This window comes from Salvelinus alpinus, chromosome 5 (assembly GCF_045679555.1).
Source record: "Salvelinus alpinus chromosome 5, SLU_Salpinus.1, whole genome shotgun sequence".
NCBI classification, from domain to species: Eukaryota; Metazoa; Chordata; class Actinopteri; order Salmoniformes; family Salmonidae; genus Salvelinus; species Salvelinus alpinus.
Window position 1 is genome coordinate 55,051,504 of NC_092090.1, and position 21,219 is coordinate 55,072,722.

The 21,219-nt window shown below is 42.0% G+C and overlaps 1 protein-coding gene across 2 annotated transcripts in view; it reads left to right on the forward strand.

The window, feature by feature from the left end:
* Positions 1-21,219, forward strand: part of rgs3b (regulator of G protein signaling 3b) — a 100,058-nt gene that overhangs the window by 25,813 nt on the left and 53,026 nt on the right. For both annotated transcript variants that reach the window (XM_071400102.1, XM_071400104.1), the window contains 4 exons: positions 2,874-2,955; positions 13,182-13,287; positions 19,084-19,459; positions 19,952-19,991. In XM_071400102.1, the coding sequence (XP_071256203.1) occupies positions 2,874-2,955; positions 13,182-13,287; positions 19,084-19,459; positions 19,952-19,991 (604 nt within the window). The remainder of the gene's footprint in view (positions 1-2,873; positions 2,956-13,181; positions 13,288-19,083; positions 19,460-19,951; positions 19,992-21,219) is intronic.

The window sequence follows — 21,219 nt, forward strand, 5'->3', positions numbered from 1 at the left end:
CTTTCAAGATATGTTCGCCCTCTGGTTGGTATTGTATGATTGGAAACTAAGCCACACCAACATTATTGTTAATACTTTATTTGTTTCCTATTTTATGTAATCCTAAAGTGTCTGGTATGGTAATTTCTTATCAAGATTGTGGGTAAAATATCCCTGGACAGTCCATATTTGAAATGTGTAAATACATAAAGTCAATCAAGGGGATTGAGTACTTTGTGCAGAAGAGTGTGGGCCAGAATCAAACCCACACCGACCTGGTAGGCTTATATGTGCACGCTGAAGGCAGTGGCCTAACCCCTAGACCACCGCATGCCATGTTTGAACAAAATTTTGATCTTAGGATACACTTGTATGTCGTATTCTAGTGGGGTTATGCAGACATACCAATATCTATCTGGGGTTATTCATCTATAGAGAACGATGGTTGTTGACGTGTATGTCTGCATTTCAGATACATTTTTGTACATTTGAACAATCGGGAGATAATTATTTTGATAGCAAGCCCTGATCCCAATGACTTGACTGCCCCTGCATGGAGAGAAACTAAACTGCTATTTTTCAGTGATTTGCAAAGTTCATTTGAATTTCCTGATGCAGCAGGAAAATCCTCTGCGACAAAAGAGTGATCAAGTTAAGATCCAACATCTGTAAAGCCAGTCAACATACACATTGTGTTGAAAACCTGTTTATCATCCTTAACAATGACTGCTTTCTTGGCACCAACCCATACTAAGCTAAAGGAATTCATTGGAATGCTAGTTGAATCATTTCAGAATAACTGTGCCAGTAGCTCGAGTGTTGTAGACCTAAGTCCACATAACCAGAGCTGAGATGCTTTATTTCCCCATTTCTGTTTGAACTGGTGCCTCTAGACAGACATCTTGATTGGGACTATTCAAACACTGTCACTGTCTTTACTGTTAGTCCAGGCCGTGGTTAGTAAATTAAAGGTCAGTCCACCTCAAAAACCACAAGAAAGAGGATTTCGACCCCCACCATCTCAGATTGTTGAGAAATTAATACTGCAGTTAAAAAAATATGACTAGCATTCCTTATTTTGTTGAACTATAATTTGATCTCTGAGAAATTAAGCTAATTGATTGCACCCAAATTGGCCATTTAAATGTATAGGATTCATATAATATTCAATAAATATATTACCTAACATCCGATTTGAATCACACTTTTTTCTAAAAATGAGTTAGACCAGAAGAATCCATACAAATAGTTCTGACCACTAGATGGTGCTGTTCCTGGTATTAATGTTAAAGGTATAGTACACTCAAATTACAAAATGAAATATTGGTTTCCTGTAAGCAGTCTATGGACAAGGTATGACAGCAATCCGTGCTTTAGTTTTGTTGTCCACTGTTTCAAATGCTAACTTTTTAGCATTTGTGGCACAAATCCAATGCAAGTCAGTGGTACCTAATATTATCATTTTCACGCTTCATGGCCAAATCATCCTAAAGTATCTACAAATATATTGTGTAGCTCAATGATGTTACTTATAGAAATGCTAATATAGTGTCCATTGAATTGCATTGGATTTGTGCCACAAATGCAAAAATGTTAGCATTTGAAACCGTGGCCAGGTAAACAAAACCAAAACATAGGTTGCTTTCATACTTTGTCCATAAACTGCTTACAGGGTAAGGACACCAATGTGTAATTTGGGTGAAATATCCCTTTAATGTTGAGCGGGGGAATATTGTTTTACAAAAAAATCACCTAATAGCAGGAACAGCACCACCTAGTGGTCAGAACCTAGTAATATCAGGTTGTAGTATGCGACATAAACCTAACTTCAATTACTAATTTCTCTGATCACCAAATTCACTGAGAATGCATTACATAGGGTGAAGAAACAATACTCAGAGCCACAGCTCCATACTACTTGTCAGACATAGAGAACTGATACTGTCGATTTGTTGTTTGGCTGGGATTGGCGTGGGGCGTCCATGGGTGGCTTTTGACCATTTCTTTGGATTCCTCAAAGTTTAGTCCAAATTGGATGTCGGGTACTGTTAAATATTATATGAATCCTATCAAATGAAATGGGCAATTTGGGTGCAATCAATTAGCTTAGAGATCAAATTATATTTAAAGAAAATAATGTTGCATGAATGCTAATCTTATCTGCTTTTAACTACAGAAATGATTTCACAACAATCTGAAATGACGTGGAACGACCCTTAAGGATGTTCGGAACAGTTCCCATGTTTGTCAGCAAATGTCTCCTTGGTCAGATCTCCCAGCAACAGCGTGTTTCTCTGGCTTCTCCACTCTTTAGTGTTTTTAATATCGCTGGCGGCTTGAGGCCGTGGCATTGAAGCTTTTGTCCTGGGAAAGCTCCCATGGAGCCCAACTTTTCATTCTTTACTGACCTGGTTACAAGGGACTCTGCACTGCTGCTGCTGCTATTAGTGGCTGTAGGGGGTCCAAGCCAATGGAAGATGTCACATTTGTAATGTTTACTTCTGGCCTTGGGATTTTCATGAGAAACTGATTCTCATACTGTACTGTATAGCTGCGATCACACTGCACTTAGCCCAGGGTTAACAGCCTTCCTAGCCCTGGGTTAAGAGAGATTTCAGCCCAGGCTAAGAACAATGCAGTGTAAAAAGGCATTATTTCTCAATGTTTGTACACTTAGACAGTGATTGATTAATTCTACGATTCAGTGTCAGTTTTTCCTTTTAAATTTGTATGAATACAATTACATGGAGGAGGGACCTCATTCTACATCAGCAGTTCTACTCTGAGACGCTTTATGAATGTGCTCCCTAATCTAGCTCCACTTTCTTACATGGGTAGGAAGGCAGCAAGTTCAATGGGAATTCAAAGTAATATGATCTCTTTGGCTCTGGCAGGTGACTATCCTTCGGGGTAAAGATGGCTTCGGCTTCACCATCTGCTCGGACTCACCTGTGCGTGTTCAGGCTGTCGATCCAGGTAAGTTGTTGCCTGGTCCCAGATCTAATTGTGCTCTCTTGCCAGCACTATGGTAAGGATGTTTGAGCAAGGCACTTAACCCTAATTGCTCCAGGGTCGCATGATAACAGGGCAATTCCACGGTTACAGAATGATGCTGAATCTCAGATTATTTTGTTTAAAATGTATATCAAACCGAAAACAATGATTGCAAAGTTTTAAAAAACAACATATGCATAAGGACGACTTTTAACAATTTCCACTGACTATTTCATAAAAACACATTTACTTGAAGAACAGTGCAGATGCAAAGTTTGGTAACAGAATGACAGTTTGTGCTGTTTGTGCCGTCATTCTGTTACCAAACTTTGCATCTGCACTGTTCTTCAAGTAAATGTGTTTTTAAATAAAATATTCAGTAGAAATTGTTAAAAGTTGTCTTTGTGCATGTATGGTTTGTTTAAAGCTACAATCCTTAGTTCCTACAGTGGTTCCTCAATTTAAAGTTTTGAAGTTATGCTACGGTGCATTGAGATACATTATGATATAGTACAGTATATTGCGTCACCGCAAGGGGGAGTTAGAATGCTGATTATGCTTTTGGGTTCAGTGTAATGCATTGGTACAGAGGCGCTAATGTGTCTCTCTCCTCACTGAATGAATGACGTCAATTGAAGAATGATGGAAACCAGATAGAAACTGATAATTGTGCATATGACTTCACAATTGAATTTGAATGAACTGAATAATGAGGATAAAGAAGAAGAGGGTGATTTGAATTTAAAACAATAGTGTAAGAATTGTTCTTCTTCTGGGCCTCCGAGTGGCACAGCGGTCTAAAATGCTGACCAGACCGCTCGCGTCTGCATGTTGATTTTGTCCACCCACATCAGACACGTATCAGGACACGCAGGTTGAAATATTAAAACAAACTCTGAACCAACTAAATTAATTTGGGGACAGGTCGAAAAGCAATTAAACTTGCTTGCTGTTGTCCAGGGATATAAACATTGTTGTTATTTTACCTGAAATACACAAGGTCCTCTACTCCGACAATTAATCCACAGATAAAAGGGTAAACAGAGTTAATTTCTAGCAATCTCTCCTCCTTCAGGCTTCTTCTTCTTTGGACTGGCTGTTGACAATCAACTTTAAGGTGCATTACCCCCACCAACTGGATGGGAGTGTGGACCTCAGTTCATCTTTCAGTCACCCACATGGGTACAGTGGGGAGAACAAGTATTTGATACACTGCCGATTTTGCAGGTTTTCCTACTTACAAAGCATGTAGAGGTCTGTAATTTTTATCATAGGTACACTTCAACTGTGAGAGACGGAATCTAAAACAAAAATCCAGAAAATCACATTGTATGATTTTTAAGTAATTAATTTGCATTTTATTGCATGACATAAGTATTTGATCACCTACCAACCAGTAAGAATTCCGGCTCTCACAGACCTGTTCGTTTTTCTTTAAGAAGCCCTCCTGTTCTCCACTCATTACCTGTATTAACTGCACCTGTTTGAACTCGTTACCTGTATAAAAGACACCTGTCCACACACTCAATCAAACAGACTCCAACCTCTCCACAATGGCCAAGACAAGAGAGCTGTGTAAGGACATCAGGGATAAAATTGTAGACCTGCACAAGGCTGGGATGGGCTACAGGACAATAGGCAAGCAGCTTGGTGAGAAGGCAGCAACTGTTGGCGCAATTATTAGAAAATGGAAGAAGTTCAGGATGACGGTCAATCACCCTCGGTCTGGGGCTCCATGCAAGATCTCACCTCGTGGGGCATCAATGATCATGAGGAAGTTGAGGGATCAGCCCAGAACTACACGGCAGGACCTGGTCAATGACCTGAAGAGAGCTGGGACCACCGTTTCAAAGAAAACCATTAGTAACACACTACGCCGTCATGGATTAAAATCCTGCAGAGCACGCAAGGTCCCCCTGCTCAAGCCAGCGCATGTCCAGGCCCGTCTGAAGTTTGCCAATGACCATCTGGATGATCCAGAGGAGGAATGGGAGAAGGTCATGTGGTCTGATGAGACAAAAATAGAGCTTTTTGGTCTAAACTCCACTCGCCGTGTTTGGAGGAAGAAGAAGGATGAGTACAACCCCAAGAACACCATCCCAACCGTGAAGCATGGAGGTGGAAACATCATTCTTTGGGGATGCTTTTCTGCAAAGGGGACAGGATGACTGCACCGTATTGAGGGGAGGATGGATGGGGCCATGTATCGCGAGATCTTGGCCAACAACCTCCTTCCCTCAGTAAGAGCATTGAAGATGGGTCGTGGCTGGGTCTTCCAGCATGACAACGACCCGAAACACACAGCCAGGGCAACTAAGGAGTGGCTCCGTAAGAAGCATCTCAAGGTCCTGGAGTGGCCTAGCCAGTCTCCAGACCTGAACCCAAAAGAAAATCTTTGGAGGGAGCTGAAAGTCCGTATTGTCCAGCGACAGCCCCGAAACCTGAAGGATCTGGAGAAGGTCTGTATGGAGGAGTGGGCCAAAATCCCTGCTGCAGTGTGTGCAAACCTGGTCAAGAACTACAGGAAACGTATGATCTCTGTAATTGCAAACAAAGGTTTCTGTACCAAATATTAAGTTCTGCTTTTCTGATGTATCAAATACTTATGTCATGCAATAAAATGCAAATTAATTACTTAAAAATCATACAATGTGATTTTCTGGATTTTTGTTTTAGATTCCGTCTCTCACAGTTGAAGTGTACCTATGATAAAAATTACAGACCTCTACATGCTTTGTAAGTAGGAAAACCTGCAAAATTGGCAGTGTATCAAATACTTGTTCTCCCCACTGTATATGCTCCTAAAAACCAATGAGGAGATGGAAGAGGCGAGACAACCAAGTTCTATTTTAGTGCCTGGCAATGCAGATGCTCGCGAGCAGTGTGGGTGCAATGTTTGAATAACATGTATGTGTAAATTTATGTTGCGACGCAAGCGGGGTGGTCAGCATGTAAGGCACTGCATCGCAGTGCTAGAGGCGTCACTACAGACCTGGGTTCGATCCCAGGCTGTATCACAACCTGCCATGATCGGGAGTCCCATAGGGCGGCGCACAATTGGCACAGCGTCGTCCGGGTTAGGGGAGGGTTTGGCCAGGGGGACTTTACTTGGTTCATCGCTCTCTAGTGACTCATTGTGGCGGGCCGGGTGCCTGCAGGCTGACCCCGGTCGTCAGTTGAATGGTGTTTCCTCTGACATCATTGGTGCAGCTGGCTTCCGGGTTAAGCGGGCGGGTGTTAGTGGTTCTTCCTTTAAAAGTTGCGTCATACTGCAGCACACCTTGCGGGCTGCCGCAGAATTCTATGGCACGTTATTTCATTGTCAGCCGTTGTTACCATTAATGCTAGTTAGTGCTAGTTTGACCACCAGAGAAGCATTTGATAGCCTTCAATATTGGCTGTACTAGAGAATTTTAAATATTTTTTGTAAGAACACTATACGGGATTGATTTTAAGAAATGTAGCTTAATTAATATGATACATTTTATGGTGTTTCTATTCCATGACATGAAAAATGAAACCCTTAGGGTTTCCGTTAGGATGTAACGGAAAATATGGCGCTGTACAATGTGACGGTCGGGAGTAGGCTTCAGTACTAAGAGCATAACATTTCCACACCCTAATTGGAGTCTAACCAATACCCAAACGGAGATTCAGTGAAAATAAAAATGTTATTGATTTATTAAGACCAGTCCCCATGCTTGTCTCAGAGCAGCGTGAAACGTTGCTGAAATAGTTGACCACAGCGGGTAGGTTATTGCTTCATATCCTATTGCTTCTAACTTCAATATGCTTTTTAAATAAATAAGACCAACACTACTTTTAACAACACATTAATCAACACTAGTGAAACTCATGTCGCCTACTGTAGGCCTACAGCCAATAATTAGATTTAGAGGTTTGGAGGGGCATTTTTTATTAGGGCAAATCTGATCTGTGAGAATATCTAAGGGGCTTTTGTATAATTCTAAATTAATTAATAATAATAATAATCACTTTGTTTAAAAATAACAATATTTTAGAGATTTCATTTTTAAATAACCTAAAGTGAGTGAGGAAAAAGACAATTCTTGAACATGGGGTGAGACATTGTTACTAATTTGTAAAGAAAGCCAGTTTGTTATTTAGAATGATTTATTTCTGTTTTTAGAGGGAGAGAAACCAAAAGCCTACCGTCGCCTCATGGTTCTCAAAGGTCGCGGCCATGATTGGGAGTCCCATAGGGCGGCGCACAATTGGACCAGCATCGTCCAGGTTTGGCCGGTGTAGGCCGTCATTGTAAATAAGAATTTGTTCTTAACTGACTTGCCTAGTTAAATAAATGTCACGTTGTACAGGGCCATATTTTCCTAACGGAAACCCTGAGGGTTTTGTTTTTCTTGGAATAGAAACACAATAATATCAAAGTAATTAAGCTAAAATTCTTAAAATCATTCCCATATACTATATTCTTACAAAAAATGTTTTAAATTCTCTAGTACAGCCAATAACTTTCGGTTATTTGAAAACAAAATTATCTCCAAAATATCGTTAATGTTTTCAACCACTTGTTTTTCACAAGGGATATTAGCAGGACAATCGACACGATGTGGTCCCAAAAACACCTCTGATATAGGGTCCAGCATATCTCTTGCTGATGTCATTGAATGTCTCTGTTTAAGTAGTATTTTAGTATTTTGATACTTAAACAAAGTCAAACTATGTGGATGGGGCCTCCCGAGTGGCGCAGTGGTCTAAGACACTGCACCGCAGTGCAAACTGCGTTGCTACAGATGCTGGTTTGATACCCATGCCGCCCGAGACAAGGAGACCCATGAGGCAACGCACAATTGGCCCAGCGTCATTCGGGTTAGGGGAGGGTGTGGCTGGCCGGGATGTCCTTGTCCAAAAAATAGGCATGTGGGCTTTTGTTTTTTTCTCCCTCTAAAAACAGAAATAAATCATTCTAAATAACAAACTGTCTTTATTTACAAATTAGTAAGAATGTCTCACCCCATGTTCAAGAATGGCCTTTTCCCCTTCATTCAGATTACAATCGCTCACTTTCGGTTATTTGGAAACTAAATAATCTCCAAAATATAGTTATTTTTTAAGAAAGTTGGTTGCAATTTCAGTTTAATCCACCAGAAAAGACAGAACAAATAATACAACAAATATTGTGGTTAAACTCAAATATACTGATAAAAAAAACAACTATCAATTGGAACCTTTAACAATTGGAAGGGAAAAAGTATTATTATTATTAACCCTGCATTATAATTATATAAAAGCCCCTTTTAGATATTCTGTGTTTTTATTTACAATAGTGATGGACAGCTGGAGGTATTTTGTTTTTCACAAGCGTAGCAGGCTGTGAATTCTGTAAACAAGGTTTCTAGGATGGGCTATTAGCAGGACAATATATATTGGTCATATTGGTCATGGCTCCTGAGTGGCGCAGTGGTGTAAGGCTCTCCATCTCAGTGCAAGAGCCATCACTGGTATGAATCCAGGCTGTATCACATCTAACCATGATTGGGAGTCCCACAGGGTTGTGTACAATTGGACCACTATCAACTGGGTTTGGCTGTCATTGTAAATAAGTATTTGTTCTTAACTGGCTTGCCTAGTTAAATAAAGGTCCAATTTAAAAAACAACTGTCAGCAATATTATTTGGCCCCCCAAAATTTATTATGAAAATAGTTTTCATTAAAAAAAAACAATAAAAGAAAATACTCCCAAATGCAATGTCCCAAGAAGGAAGTCACCGAACCTAATATATATATATATATAACTAGCTAACTTGTTATGCAAGTGTTGCACACCAACAGATGGGGAAAAAACAACTAATTTCTACAATACTCTTCATTTTAACTTGACTTTACAAACTACAAGAGGGCTTAATTGGAGTCTATTTCTTCGGAGCCTAGGCCTATGTAAAATAACTTAACTGGCAGAGGTAGGCTATGAGGCTTAAACATCCACTATTCCAAGATTAACCTGTAATGCGCCACATGTAGAAAATACATTAGTCAATTCATTCTTAATCAATCCAAACAATTCAAATTCGTACTTGAATTCATACTTTCCAATTGATTAACTTCTCCAGGATAGGGGGCAGCATTCGGAATTTTGGATGAAAAGCGTGCCCAAATTAAACTGCCTGCTACTCATGCCCAGAAACTAAGATATGCATATTATTAGTATAAATGTTTTTTGGGGGGATTCAGTTCATTTGCATGGCAAAGAGGGACTTTGCAATTAATTGCAATTCATCTGATCACTCTTCATAACATTCTGGAGTACATGCAAATTGACATCATACAAACTGAGGCAGCAGACTTTGTGAAAATTAATATTTGTGTCATTCTCAAAACTTTTGGCCACGACTGTACATCCATGTGTGGACTTACCTAGGAATGATATATAAATACCCATTTCATTCTTGAAGAATATCACTTTAAAATTTCTCATGAGCTTAGTTCAAATGTCGTACCCCATCAGAACCCAAAATATAAGCTTGTTTTACACCAATGTTTGTAAATGATGTACGTGTAAACAAACACTGTACAGCCTCAAAACATGGTTAAAACTATAATTTATCATGGCTGGTCAGTACTTGCATCAGCTTTTTAGGAAAACAGAGGCATGGTGTCCGATTTGTTATTGTTTCAATTAAGGTTTAACTTTGCAATCATTGGTTTTTGTTTGGCATACAAATTAAAGTGAAAAGTCTGAGTCTCAGCATCATTCTGAGGGGTATTCCAGAAACCAGAACCTGTGCAAACTCAGAATTTCCGACTCCAGAAAGAGAGCTTGAAAGAGAGCCTGATCAGAAACCATAGCAATGTATTCTCTGAAGCAAACCTGCTATCTACTAGTTTAACCTAATCTTAACTTGTCCTGGTGAATAGATACGGGACTTCTGGTTCGTCACTATGGCCTCTCCCTTCTTGGAAAATCCACTTGACATCGGAGTCTGCTTTGTTTGCCGTGCTTTACAAAGGGAACAAATTATTGGACCTCGAATACATCCTTTAGATCAGTGGTTCCCACACTTTTTACGCAACCTCCAGCTGCGTATCCCCTCTAGCACCAGGGTCAGTGCACTCTCAAATGTTGTTTTTTACCATCATGAGTGCCATCATGAATGAGTGTGAGTTTGTCACAACCCGGCTCATGGGAAGTGACAAAGAGCTCTTATAGGACCAGGGCACAAATAATAATATAATAAATCATTTTGCTCTTTTTTTTAACCATCTTACATATTAAACCTTATTTGTTCATCGAAAATTGTGAATAACTCACCACAGGTTAATGAGAAGGGTGTGATTGAAAGGATGCACATAACTCTGCAATGTTGGGTTGTATTGGAGAGTCTGTCTTAAATAAATCATTTTCCACACACAGTCTGTGCCTGTATTTAGTTGTCATGCTAGTGAGGCCCGAGAATCCACTCACATAGGCACGTGGTTGCAAAGGGCATCAGTGTCTTAAGAAGGATTTGCCAAGGCAGGATACTCTGAGCGCAACCCAATCCAGAAATCTGGCGGTGGATTCTGATTTAATTCAATTTTCACAGAACCGCTTGTTGCAATTTGAGGTTCTCCTGTTCAGATATCGGTAAGTGAACTGGAGGCATGGCATGAAAGCGATAATGAATCTTGAGTTCATTTGAAGAATGATGGAAAGACCTGTGTGTTGTCCTTGTTAATGCAGACAAAGAGCTCCAACTTCTTAATCATAGCCTCAATATTGTCCAGCACATTGAATATAGTTGTGGAGAGTCCCTGTAATGCTAGATTCAGATCATTCAGGTGAGAAAAAACATCACACCGATAGGCCAGTCATGTGAATAACTCGTCACCATGCAAGCTTGGGTGCTGCCATAGAGTTACATTAGAAGTGCCCATCCAAGAAGGCTCAAGGTCATTGGCCATAGATAAAATGACGTCAAATCACGTTATATCTACAGTAGCTTTGATTGGACTGGTCATGTCAACATCATACTTTCAAAATCTTAGCTAGCAAGCTGGCAGTCATCATCATGAATCAAATCTCCTTGCAAATGCTTTTTAATCCTTTTCATATAAAGAGAAATAATGAAGAGAAATTATAGATAAAACGTATCGGTGCTCAGACAAGGCTCCGCTGATAGCCAGGTGTAGCAGTGGTAAGGTATTGGGACTGCTGTTGACAGCTTTATGTAGGCCCTAACAGTTTGTGTGCACTGTTTGTCACCGTTATAGTGTAATGAATGTGTTGTGTAGTGGCTTTGCTGGCATGCGTCAAAAAAATGTTTTGGGGTTTGCCCCATCAAAATGTGCATGCTAAAATCGCCACTGCTAACGTCATTGGTGCTATAGATGGGACACATTCCCCATTCAAAGACCCTCTAGACCAAATGGAGACTACATGAATAGAACATCTTTTCACAGCATAAACAGGTAGCTATTGAATACTGTAGCCTACACTTTCACCAAACCAAATCATTTTCAGAAACAGTCATTAAATTCAATGATCTTCCTTCCTTCTTTTGTCAGATGATCTGTGACTACCATGGGGTTACAACTAAACATAGAACAAACACATTATTACCCGTGTTGTCATGAAAAGCACTCTAGGAATTCAATCAATTATTATTCATCTGACATAGGCTATGGAATGATCCTACCATTGCAATTGTGGCATAGGCACAAATTACATATTAGGCCATAGCCTTGACACTTAATATCACCAGCGTTGCAATAAAAGTGCTCTATAAAGTGAAAGCATTATTACTAAATCACCCATGTGTGTAAGCTAGGCCTATTAGATATTGGAACCATGCCACTTCACTTGCGCATTTACTACTTTTTTTGCCAGTCTCCCACTGGCTTTTGCAGTGGGGGCTGTATTACTTTTTGGGGTAAATATGTGAACATATTCGTTGTATGTTGTTACAATTGTTTGTTGTTCTGGACTTATGAAATATCAGGCTCTGTCTTTTGACTCCGTATCTATTGTCTTTTCTGTCATCGACATGAGGACCTTTTTGAATGTTGCGTGCACACCCCAGTTGTCAGATCAACCAATTTGCGCTTCGCTTAGCCTAATAACTTAAATGAGAAGCAGCCGTTCTGTAACCAAAAAATCCTGGAGTCCCTCATCTGGTTAAGACAAGCCGGATATGTTTAGGAAATCCTGAATTTGTTAAACAATCTTTCTGGAATACCCCTCTGTTATCTTGGACTTGCCAATATTGCAGACCCTAGCTGTGACCCCACTCTATGAGGGTGTCTCAGGGAGAGTTAGAATATGCGAAGAACACATTTCCTATTCACACATGCATATTAATACACACGTGTAAATGTGTGAAATAGGACAAATATAGGCACCCACCAAATTGTTATTTATTATTATTGTCAGGTAAGTGGTAATATAATCTCCCCACCTATAACCTTAAATTTCACAATTTCAACAATTCGGTTTAGGGAGGAGAAGTATGAGATACAAAACTAGCGGAAGTGCCAGAACCACTTTAGTAAATCCACCCACCTCTTTCCACATGTCTATGAGCCAAATGTCCTCTGCCCTTCCAAAACTCAAAACATGCTCGGTGCAGGTGAATTCTGATTTGTCCTAATATCCAGTGACACAAAATCAGCACACAGGAACAATAGTTCCTCGTTATTCGTCACATCCCACAGTCTGGTGACAGATGTAACGATACCAATTATGTTACGTAAGTCTGTCCACGAGAGGTAAGGTGTAATAATATGAGTATCTGTTCAATGAGGAGTCTGAGAGTTACCTTTTGGAAATTCATCCACCCGAACAATCATTTCATTGAATGGTGTTGTCTATAAATTAGTCTCTTGTGATAATGAAAAAGCCTTGGTCAGGAGGGGGTGCACCTACACCTGGCAATTTTGAATTTCGTAAGGGGAGGTCTTCATTTGGCCCCGAGACTTGGCCCGAGAGTGTCTCAGAGGAGAGGGTGTGGACTTGTCTGCTACCCTGCCAGCTCGCTGCAGGCCAATGCTCACGCAAGATTTGGTGTTGGGTTGGCGAGATTAAACATTAGTGGTTGTTCATGGAGTTACTGGATGAGTATGGCTTCTGTTACTACCATACCGTGTAGCATTATTGTTAATATTGGTTGCATTTTCATTTATACCTTCTGTTTCGTTATGAGTCATTGTGTTCTGTTGGGTTCTGTGTGTGTGCGTGTACGTTTGTGTCTCAGGGAGTCCAGCGCACCAGGCTGGCTTACAGCAGATGGACACTGTGCTGCAGCTCAATGGCCTACCAGTGGAGCAATGGAAGTGTGTCGACCTTGCTCATGCATTCAGGTAGCCTACAGTCCTACACTGTCCGATCTCCCTTTGGGTTTCACCTGTCCTGAACATACAGTACATTAGGGCTGACCCGATTTAGTCGACTAGTCGATTGTTTGGTCGATAGGCTGTTGGTCGACTGAGATTTCTTTAGTCGAGCAGTCGCAATATTTATTTTATATATATATATACACTGCTCAAAAAAATAAAGGGAACACTAAAATAACACATCCTAGATCTGAATGAATGAAATATTCTTATTAACTACTTTTTTCTTTACATAGTTGAATGTGCTGACAACAAAATCACACAAAAATTATCAATGGAAATCAAATTTATCAACCCATGGAGGTCTGGATTTGGAGTCACACTCAAAATTAAAGTGGAAAACCACACTACAGGCTGATCCAACTTTGATGTAATGTCCTTAAAACAAGTCAAAATGAGGCTCAGTAGTGTGTGTGGCCTCCACGTGCCTGTATGACCTCCCTACAAAGCCTGGGCATGCTACTGATGAGGTGGCGGATGGTCTCCTGAGGGATCTCCTCCCAGACCTGGACTAAAGCATCCGCCAACTCCTGGACAGTCTGTGGTGCAACATGGCGTTGGTGGATGGAGCGAGACATGATGTCCCAGATGTGCTCAATTGGATTCAGGTCTGGGGAACGGGCGGGCCAGTCCATAGCATCAATGCCGTCCTCTTGCAGGAACTGCTGACACACTCCAGCCACATGAGGTCTAGCATTGTCTTGCATTAGGAGGAACCCAGGGCCAACCACACCAGCATATGGTCTCACAAGGGGTCTGAGGATCTAATCTCGGTACCTAATGGCAGTCAGGCTACCTCTGGCGAGCACATGGAGGGCTGTGCGGCCCCCCCAAAGAAATCCCATCCCACACCATGACTGACCCACCGCCAAACCGGTCATGCTGGAGGATGTTGCAGGCAGCAGAACGTTCTCCACGGCGTCTCCAGACTCTGTCACGTCTGTCACATGTGCTCAGTGTGAACCTGCTTTCATCTGTGAAGAGCACAGGGCGCCAGTGGCGAATTTGCCAATCTTGGTGTTCTCTGGCAAATGCCAAACGTCCTGCACAGTGTTGGGCTGTAAGCACAACCCCCACCTGTGGACGTCGGGCCCTCATACCACCCTCATGGAGTCTGTTTCTGACCGTTTGAGCAGACACATGCACATTTGTGGCCTGCTGGAGGTCATTTTGCAGGGCTCTGGCAGTGCTCCTCCTAATCCTCCTTGCACAAAGGCGGAGGTAGCGGTCCTGCTGCTGGGTTGTTGCCCTCCTACGGCCTCCTCCACGTCTCCTGATGTACTGGCCTGTCTCCTGGTAGCGCCTCCATGCTCTGGACACTACGCTGATAGACACAGCAAACCTTCTTGCCACAGGTCGCATTGATGTGCCATCCTGGATGAGCTGCACTACCTGAGCCACTTGTGTGGGTTGTAGACTCCGTCTCATGCTACCACTAGAGTGAAAGCACCGCCAGCATTCAAAAGTGACCAAAACATCAGCCAGGAAGCATAGGAACTGAGAAGTGGTCTGTGGTCACCACCTGCAGAACCACTCCTTTATTGGGGGTGTCTTGCTAATTGCCTGTAATTTCCACCTGTTGTCTATTCCATTTGCACAACAGCATGTGACATTTATTGTCAATCAGTGTTGCTTCCTAAGTGGACAGTTTGATTTCACAGAAGTGTGATTGACTTGGAGTTACATTGTGTTGTTTAAGTGTTCCCTTTATTTTTTTGAGCTGTGTATATATATATATATATATATATATATATATAAATTTTTTATTTTTATGGTGTACAAGACACCTGTCTGATTCACGCCTGTCTCAGGGTACTAATCCATTGCGGAGGCCACAGGGATAGCACAATCCATTACTGTAAGACGTGATACTGAAATTGTATATGGTTATATTAATTAAAAACAATGGTGCAACATTGATAAATCTAATATTATTTTATAGCAAATGCACTTTCTCCCGCATTGGATACGGTCGTTGTCCGCGGTTCTGAAACATATTATTTCGTGCGCCGTAGAATTTGCACCTTTCCCTTTGTTGCTATATGCATAATAGAAAAGTTAACCAGCATTTTGGGATTGAGAACAATTTTTTATTTAACTAGGTAAGTCAGTTAAGAACAAATTCTTATTTACAATGGAACAGTGGGTTAACTGCCTTGTTCAGGGGCAAAATGAAAGATTTTTACCTTGTCAGTTAGGGGATTCGATCTAGCAACCTTTCGGTTACTGACCCAACACTCTAACCACTAGGCTACCTGCCACCCCAAATTCAGCAGAGGCAGCAGAGACGAGGAGCAGCCCTTCCTTAGCCTAATTGTCTAAGAAAATTGAGAGCATAAACCCTGATTTAATTAGGTCTATAATCAATAGCCTAACTGTTAAATGGGCCTGGCTTTATAAATCATCCATATACAGTCCATTTGGAAAGTTTTCAGACCGCTTGACTTTTTACACATGTTCTTACGTTACAGCCTTATTCTGAAATGGATTCAATTGTTTTCTACATCAATCTACACACAATACACCAAAATGAAAAAACAAAAACAGGTTTTTAGAAATGTTTACAAATGTGTATTAAAAATGTCAAACTTAAATTTTCAATTTACAAAAGTATTCAGACCCTTTACTCAGTACTTTGTTGAAGCACCTTTGGCAGTGATTACATCCTCGAGTTGTCTTGGGTATGACGCTACAAGCTTGGCACACCTGTATTTTGGGAGTTTCTAACATTCTTCTCTACAGATCCTCTCAAGCTCTGTCAGGTCTCTCCAGAGATGTTTGATTGGGTTCAAGTCAGGGCTCTTGCTGGGCCACTCAAGAACATTCAGAGACTTGTCCTGAAGCCACTCCTGCATTGTCTTGGTCATGTGCTTAGGGTCGTTGTCCTGTAGGAAGGTGAACCTTCAAACCAGTCTGAGGTTCTGAGCGCTCTGGAGCTGGTTTTCATCAAGGATCTCTCGATACTTTGGTCCGTTCATCTTTCCCTCGATCCTGACTAGTCTCCCAGTCTGTGCCTCTGAAAAACATCCCCACAGCATGATGCTGCCACCACCGTGCTTCACCGTAGGGATGGTGCAATTTTTCTTCCAGATGTTTATGCTTGGCATTCAGGCAAAAGAGTTCAATCTTGGTTTCATCAGACCAGAGAATCTTGTTTATCATGGTCTGAGAGTCCTTTAGGTGACTTTTGGCAAACTCCAAGCGGGCTGTCGTGTCTTTTACTGAGGAGTGGCTTCCGTCTGGCAACTCTACCATAAAGGCCTGATTGGTGGGGTGCAGCAGAGATGGTTGTCCTTCTGGACGGTTCTCTCATCTCCACAGAGGAACTCTGGAGCTTTGTCAGAGTGACCATCGGGTTCTTGGTCACCTCACTGACCAAGGACCTTCTCCCTTGATTGCTCAGTTTGGCAGGGCCCAGCTCTAGGAAGAGTCTTGGTGGTTCTAAGAATGATGGAGGCCACTGTGTTCTTGGGGACCTTCAAGGCTGTGGAAATGTTTTGGTACCCTTCCCTAGATCTCTGCCTCGACACAATCCTTTCTCGGAGCTCTACAGACAATTCCTTTGACCTCATGGCTTGGTTTTTGCTCTGACATGCACTGTCAACTGTGGGACCTTATATAGACAGGTGTGTGCCTTTCCAAATGATGTTCAATCAATTTAATTTGTAGAAATATCTCAAGGATGATCAATGGAAACAGGCTGCACCTGAGCTCAATTTCGAGTCTCATAGGAAAGGGTCTGAATACTTTCCAAATGAACTGTACTGTATATCTACAGAAATAAGACTGATCTAGCTTATGTTGCCTGTTTGAGTGTTTGTTTAATAGACTACTGATTCCGTGAGCACCAAGCCTCAAGCAAAGGAAAAATATCTGATAAAGCAATTTCACAGATTCTGCTGTTTTTATTCTTTGCTATGCTGTTTTTCATGAGAACAGACTGGTATTACTTATAACAGACATAAAAATTATATTGTAATCGAACAGCATCTGTTCACCTCGTTCCTATACCCTCCCTTTTCTTGATCTGATTACAATTATTATTATTATGATCATCATTATAATTATTAATGTCGTTATCGTTAGTAGGCTTTGTAAAATAGCTGTAACGTTCGTTCTCCTCCTCGTCTGAGGAGGAGCATGGATCGGACCAAAACGCAGCTTGTGGAGAATACATGTTTGATTTATTTTAAAGAAAACGAAACGAAGAACACTGACAAACTATACAAAACAACAAACGACGTCAACAGACCTGAACATGTGAACTTACATATAACGAAGAACGCACGAACAGGTACAGACTAAACAAACGAAACAGTCCCGTGTGGTACAAACACTGACACGGAAGACAAACACCCACAAAACACACGTGAAACCCCGGCTGCCTAAGTATGATTCTCAATCAGGGACAACGATTGACAGCTGCCTCTGATTGAGAATCATACCAGGCCGAACACACAAAATCCCAACATAAAAATCACACATCGACAACCCACCCAACTCACGCCCTGACCATACTAAAATAAATACAAAAACAAGGGAAAACAGGTCAGGAACGTGACAATAGCCTTGTATAACCACCATCAAGCCGTAGGCCAAAGAGCGTGTCCTGTTTAGTTTTAATACCTTAACTAACTTAGGCCTATATTTAAATATAGGCTACTATATCAATCAATCAATCATTAATTCATTCAAGCCATCACACAGCATATGAGACATTCATGCTTTGAAATCAAATCAAGGATTTTATTTTTAAAATGAAATAAGGGGGCTTTGAATAATTAGCCTAAACAATAACTAAACCAGAATTCACGAATGCATGCAACAGGTTTCGTCTGCTGTAATAAAGGCTTTATATATTTATTTATTTTCATTAGAACAGACTCTGTGGTACACTTATTTATTTAGTGTTGTGCATACTGTTCCAAATGGTCAGAAATAATTATAATATTATAATCTAACAGCAACTGTTTGGCACACGTAATACTCACGCAACTCTTGATCCTATACTTTCCTTTTTCAGAATCTCCAGTAGTTTCCACAACTAAGTCAAATGTCTTCCCCTTCCCTCCTGAGCAACGAGTAAACATTTGCCCGTTTCAAGTTTATTTTTCACGTCCTCCGCATCCATTTTGCTCTCATGTGTTACTGTGTTCGGAGTTTGTTATAACCAATTTATTGATGTGAATATGATAGGCTATAGATCAGGCCCTGTTGGTCACATGCATGTGATGCTTACATGTTTCACGTAAAGAGAGCAAGGGTTGAGAGAATAGGGAATGTTTTTGAGGGATAGGGAATGGATTTGGTAACATAAGTTTTCAGTCAGAAACAAGTAAGAAACTAAATGGCTGTAGTGATGTTGCAGCTTCAGCACAGACAGCGCAATAATCACTTTCTGTGCTGTGGTGCCTTTTAACTGGCTTTTCACTCCAGTCACACGGGCACTCGTAATTCTTTTTAGCACAGTTTGACCATCGGTCTCTTTCTTGAGTCGTCATTTTGTTATTTAATCAAACAGTGTGCTTAAAGCATCAGACAAGCTCAGTGCATATGTAGTTGAATTTATTCAAACATATGGATATGGAATATGGAAATATGCATTTAAACATTTAGACCAATCAATTGGTTGAAAGAACAGGATGACTCTCGGTCGACCAAGATTTTTTGTTGTTGTCAGGGACAGCCCTACAGTACATACACTGCAACAGGTTCTCTCCTATCAAATGTGTTGTCTGAATCAACTGTCCTCTCCGTTCACAGAAACTGCCACAATGAGATCACTGTAGTGGTATGGAGGACCCTACCTATCATGAAGCCGTATTTTGAGGGCCTGATCCACAGACCATCTTATAAGGCATCTGCCTACGACACTGTGGTGTCCCCGGTGGGGAAGAAACGAGACAAGACCCCGCCTTTGCTGACCCACCCCACCAATGGCAGACGGAGTGGACGTAAGCAAGGGCTGGTGTCAGAGGGCGGCCTTGGATCCTTGTGGAGGGACAAGCGAGAAGACAAGGGAGAGGAGCCAGACTACGGGACTACTAAGATGAGGACCCGGACCCTCAAAGGCACCCGGGTGACCTCATCAAATGGTGACAACTACATTATCCTCTCCCCTGTGGACCCGGGAAGCCAGGTGATTGTATAGACTATATTATCCATGGAGCTCAGCAAATCTTTTTGTGACTCATAGGCTGTATTCCCAAATGGCACCCTATTCCCTATGTAGTGCACTACTTTTGACCAGAGCCTTATGGGCCCTGGTCAAAAGTAGTGCACAAATTAGGGAATAGGGTGCCATTTTGAATGCAGGCTTAGGTTTAGCGCTCACTGTTCCTCTCTTGATTCATATTCAGCTTAAGTTTACTCAACGTATGTAGTTCTGTCCTTGAGCTGTTCTTGTCTATTGATGGTCTGTATTGTGTCATTCTGTATTATGTTTCATGGTTTGTGTGGACCCCAGGAAAAGTAGCTGCTGCTTTTGCAACAGCTAATGGGATCCTAATAAAATACCAAAATTATACATGTCACCGCATGCACCACCGTCCATACTGTAAACTGTAGACCTTTAACCCCCTTGTCATCTTCTGACCTCACTAGACGGTTTTAATGCTTTTCTACTTCTCAGATCTTGCATCCCATTTATCAAGACCGGAATGGTACACTTGGTAAGCAACTTTGATAAGATTAACTTACCAGATTTGGTAACACTTTAAAAACGTAAGCTTGCAGGTATAATGCTTTTTAACGCTTGTTAAAAGCATGTATGAGGCTTATAATACGTATTTGTTTGGGTAGTGAAGCTGCTACTTTTAATTTGGCTCTATACTCCAGACAAGACGAACTGGCAACAGACAGGGAACACAGGAGACAAAGGGTTGTGAGACAGTGGATAGTGGAATATATATGGAGGGAACGGGGCAACAGAAGACAAATAGCAGAGGGGCTAAGGATCTTGGAGATGGGGAAAGAGACAATAAAATGGAGGGACAGTTTTCTGGACTCTACCCAGAGGTGCAGATCCCAAGTGGACAGCCATCCCCTCTGCCCATGACGCTAGCGGGGAGCAGGGGTCCGATGGCGGTCCACCTGTCGTCGGTACCTGGAGGTGGTCTGAGAAGAGCGGCCTGGGCTTTCTTCCAGGTATAGCGACAATGAAGGACAAACACCTGGGCAGAAGGTGTGCTGACATCTGCCTCTTGCTCCGGGAAGAGCGGGGGATGATAACCTAGTGAACACTCAAAAGGCGAGAGGGCCGTAGCAGAACAAGGAAGTCTGTTGCGAGCATATTCCACCCACACGAGTTTCTGGCTCCAGGTGGTGGGATTAGTGGAGACGAGGCAGCGTCTCCAGGTCGTCTCCAGGTCCTGATTGGCTCGCTCCGACTGGCCGTTGGACTGGGGATGAAAACCAGAGGACAGGCTGGCCGACGACCCAATAAGGGTGCAGAACGCCTTCCAGAACCGGGAAGAGAACTGGGGACCGCGATCGTAGACCATGTCGACCGGCAGTCGATGGATCAGGAAGCCCTGCAGCACAATGAGCTGGGCCGTCTCCTTAGCCGAGGGCAACTTAGGAAAAGGAATAAAATGGGAGGCTTTGGGAAACCGGTCCCCCGCCACCGGGGTACGGCTGGGAACACTGTGCCTTGCAGACCAGACTCTCGATTCCCCAGACAATAGCAGCCGCTAGAAGGGAGGATGGTCTCGGGGTCCGAGGGTGTAGTAGCGGGGCTGTAAAGACGTGAGAGCACGCCAGGCTTCACATTCTTGGACACCGGGCGGAAGGAAGCAGTGAAATGGAAGCGAGTGAATAACAGGGCCCATCTCGCCTGCCTGGAGTTGAGGCGCTTGGCGGTGCGGAGATATTCCAGGTTCTAATGGTCCGTCCACACCA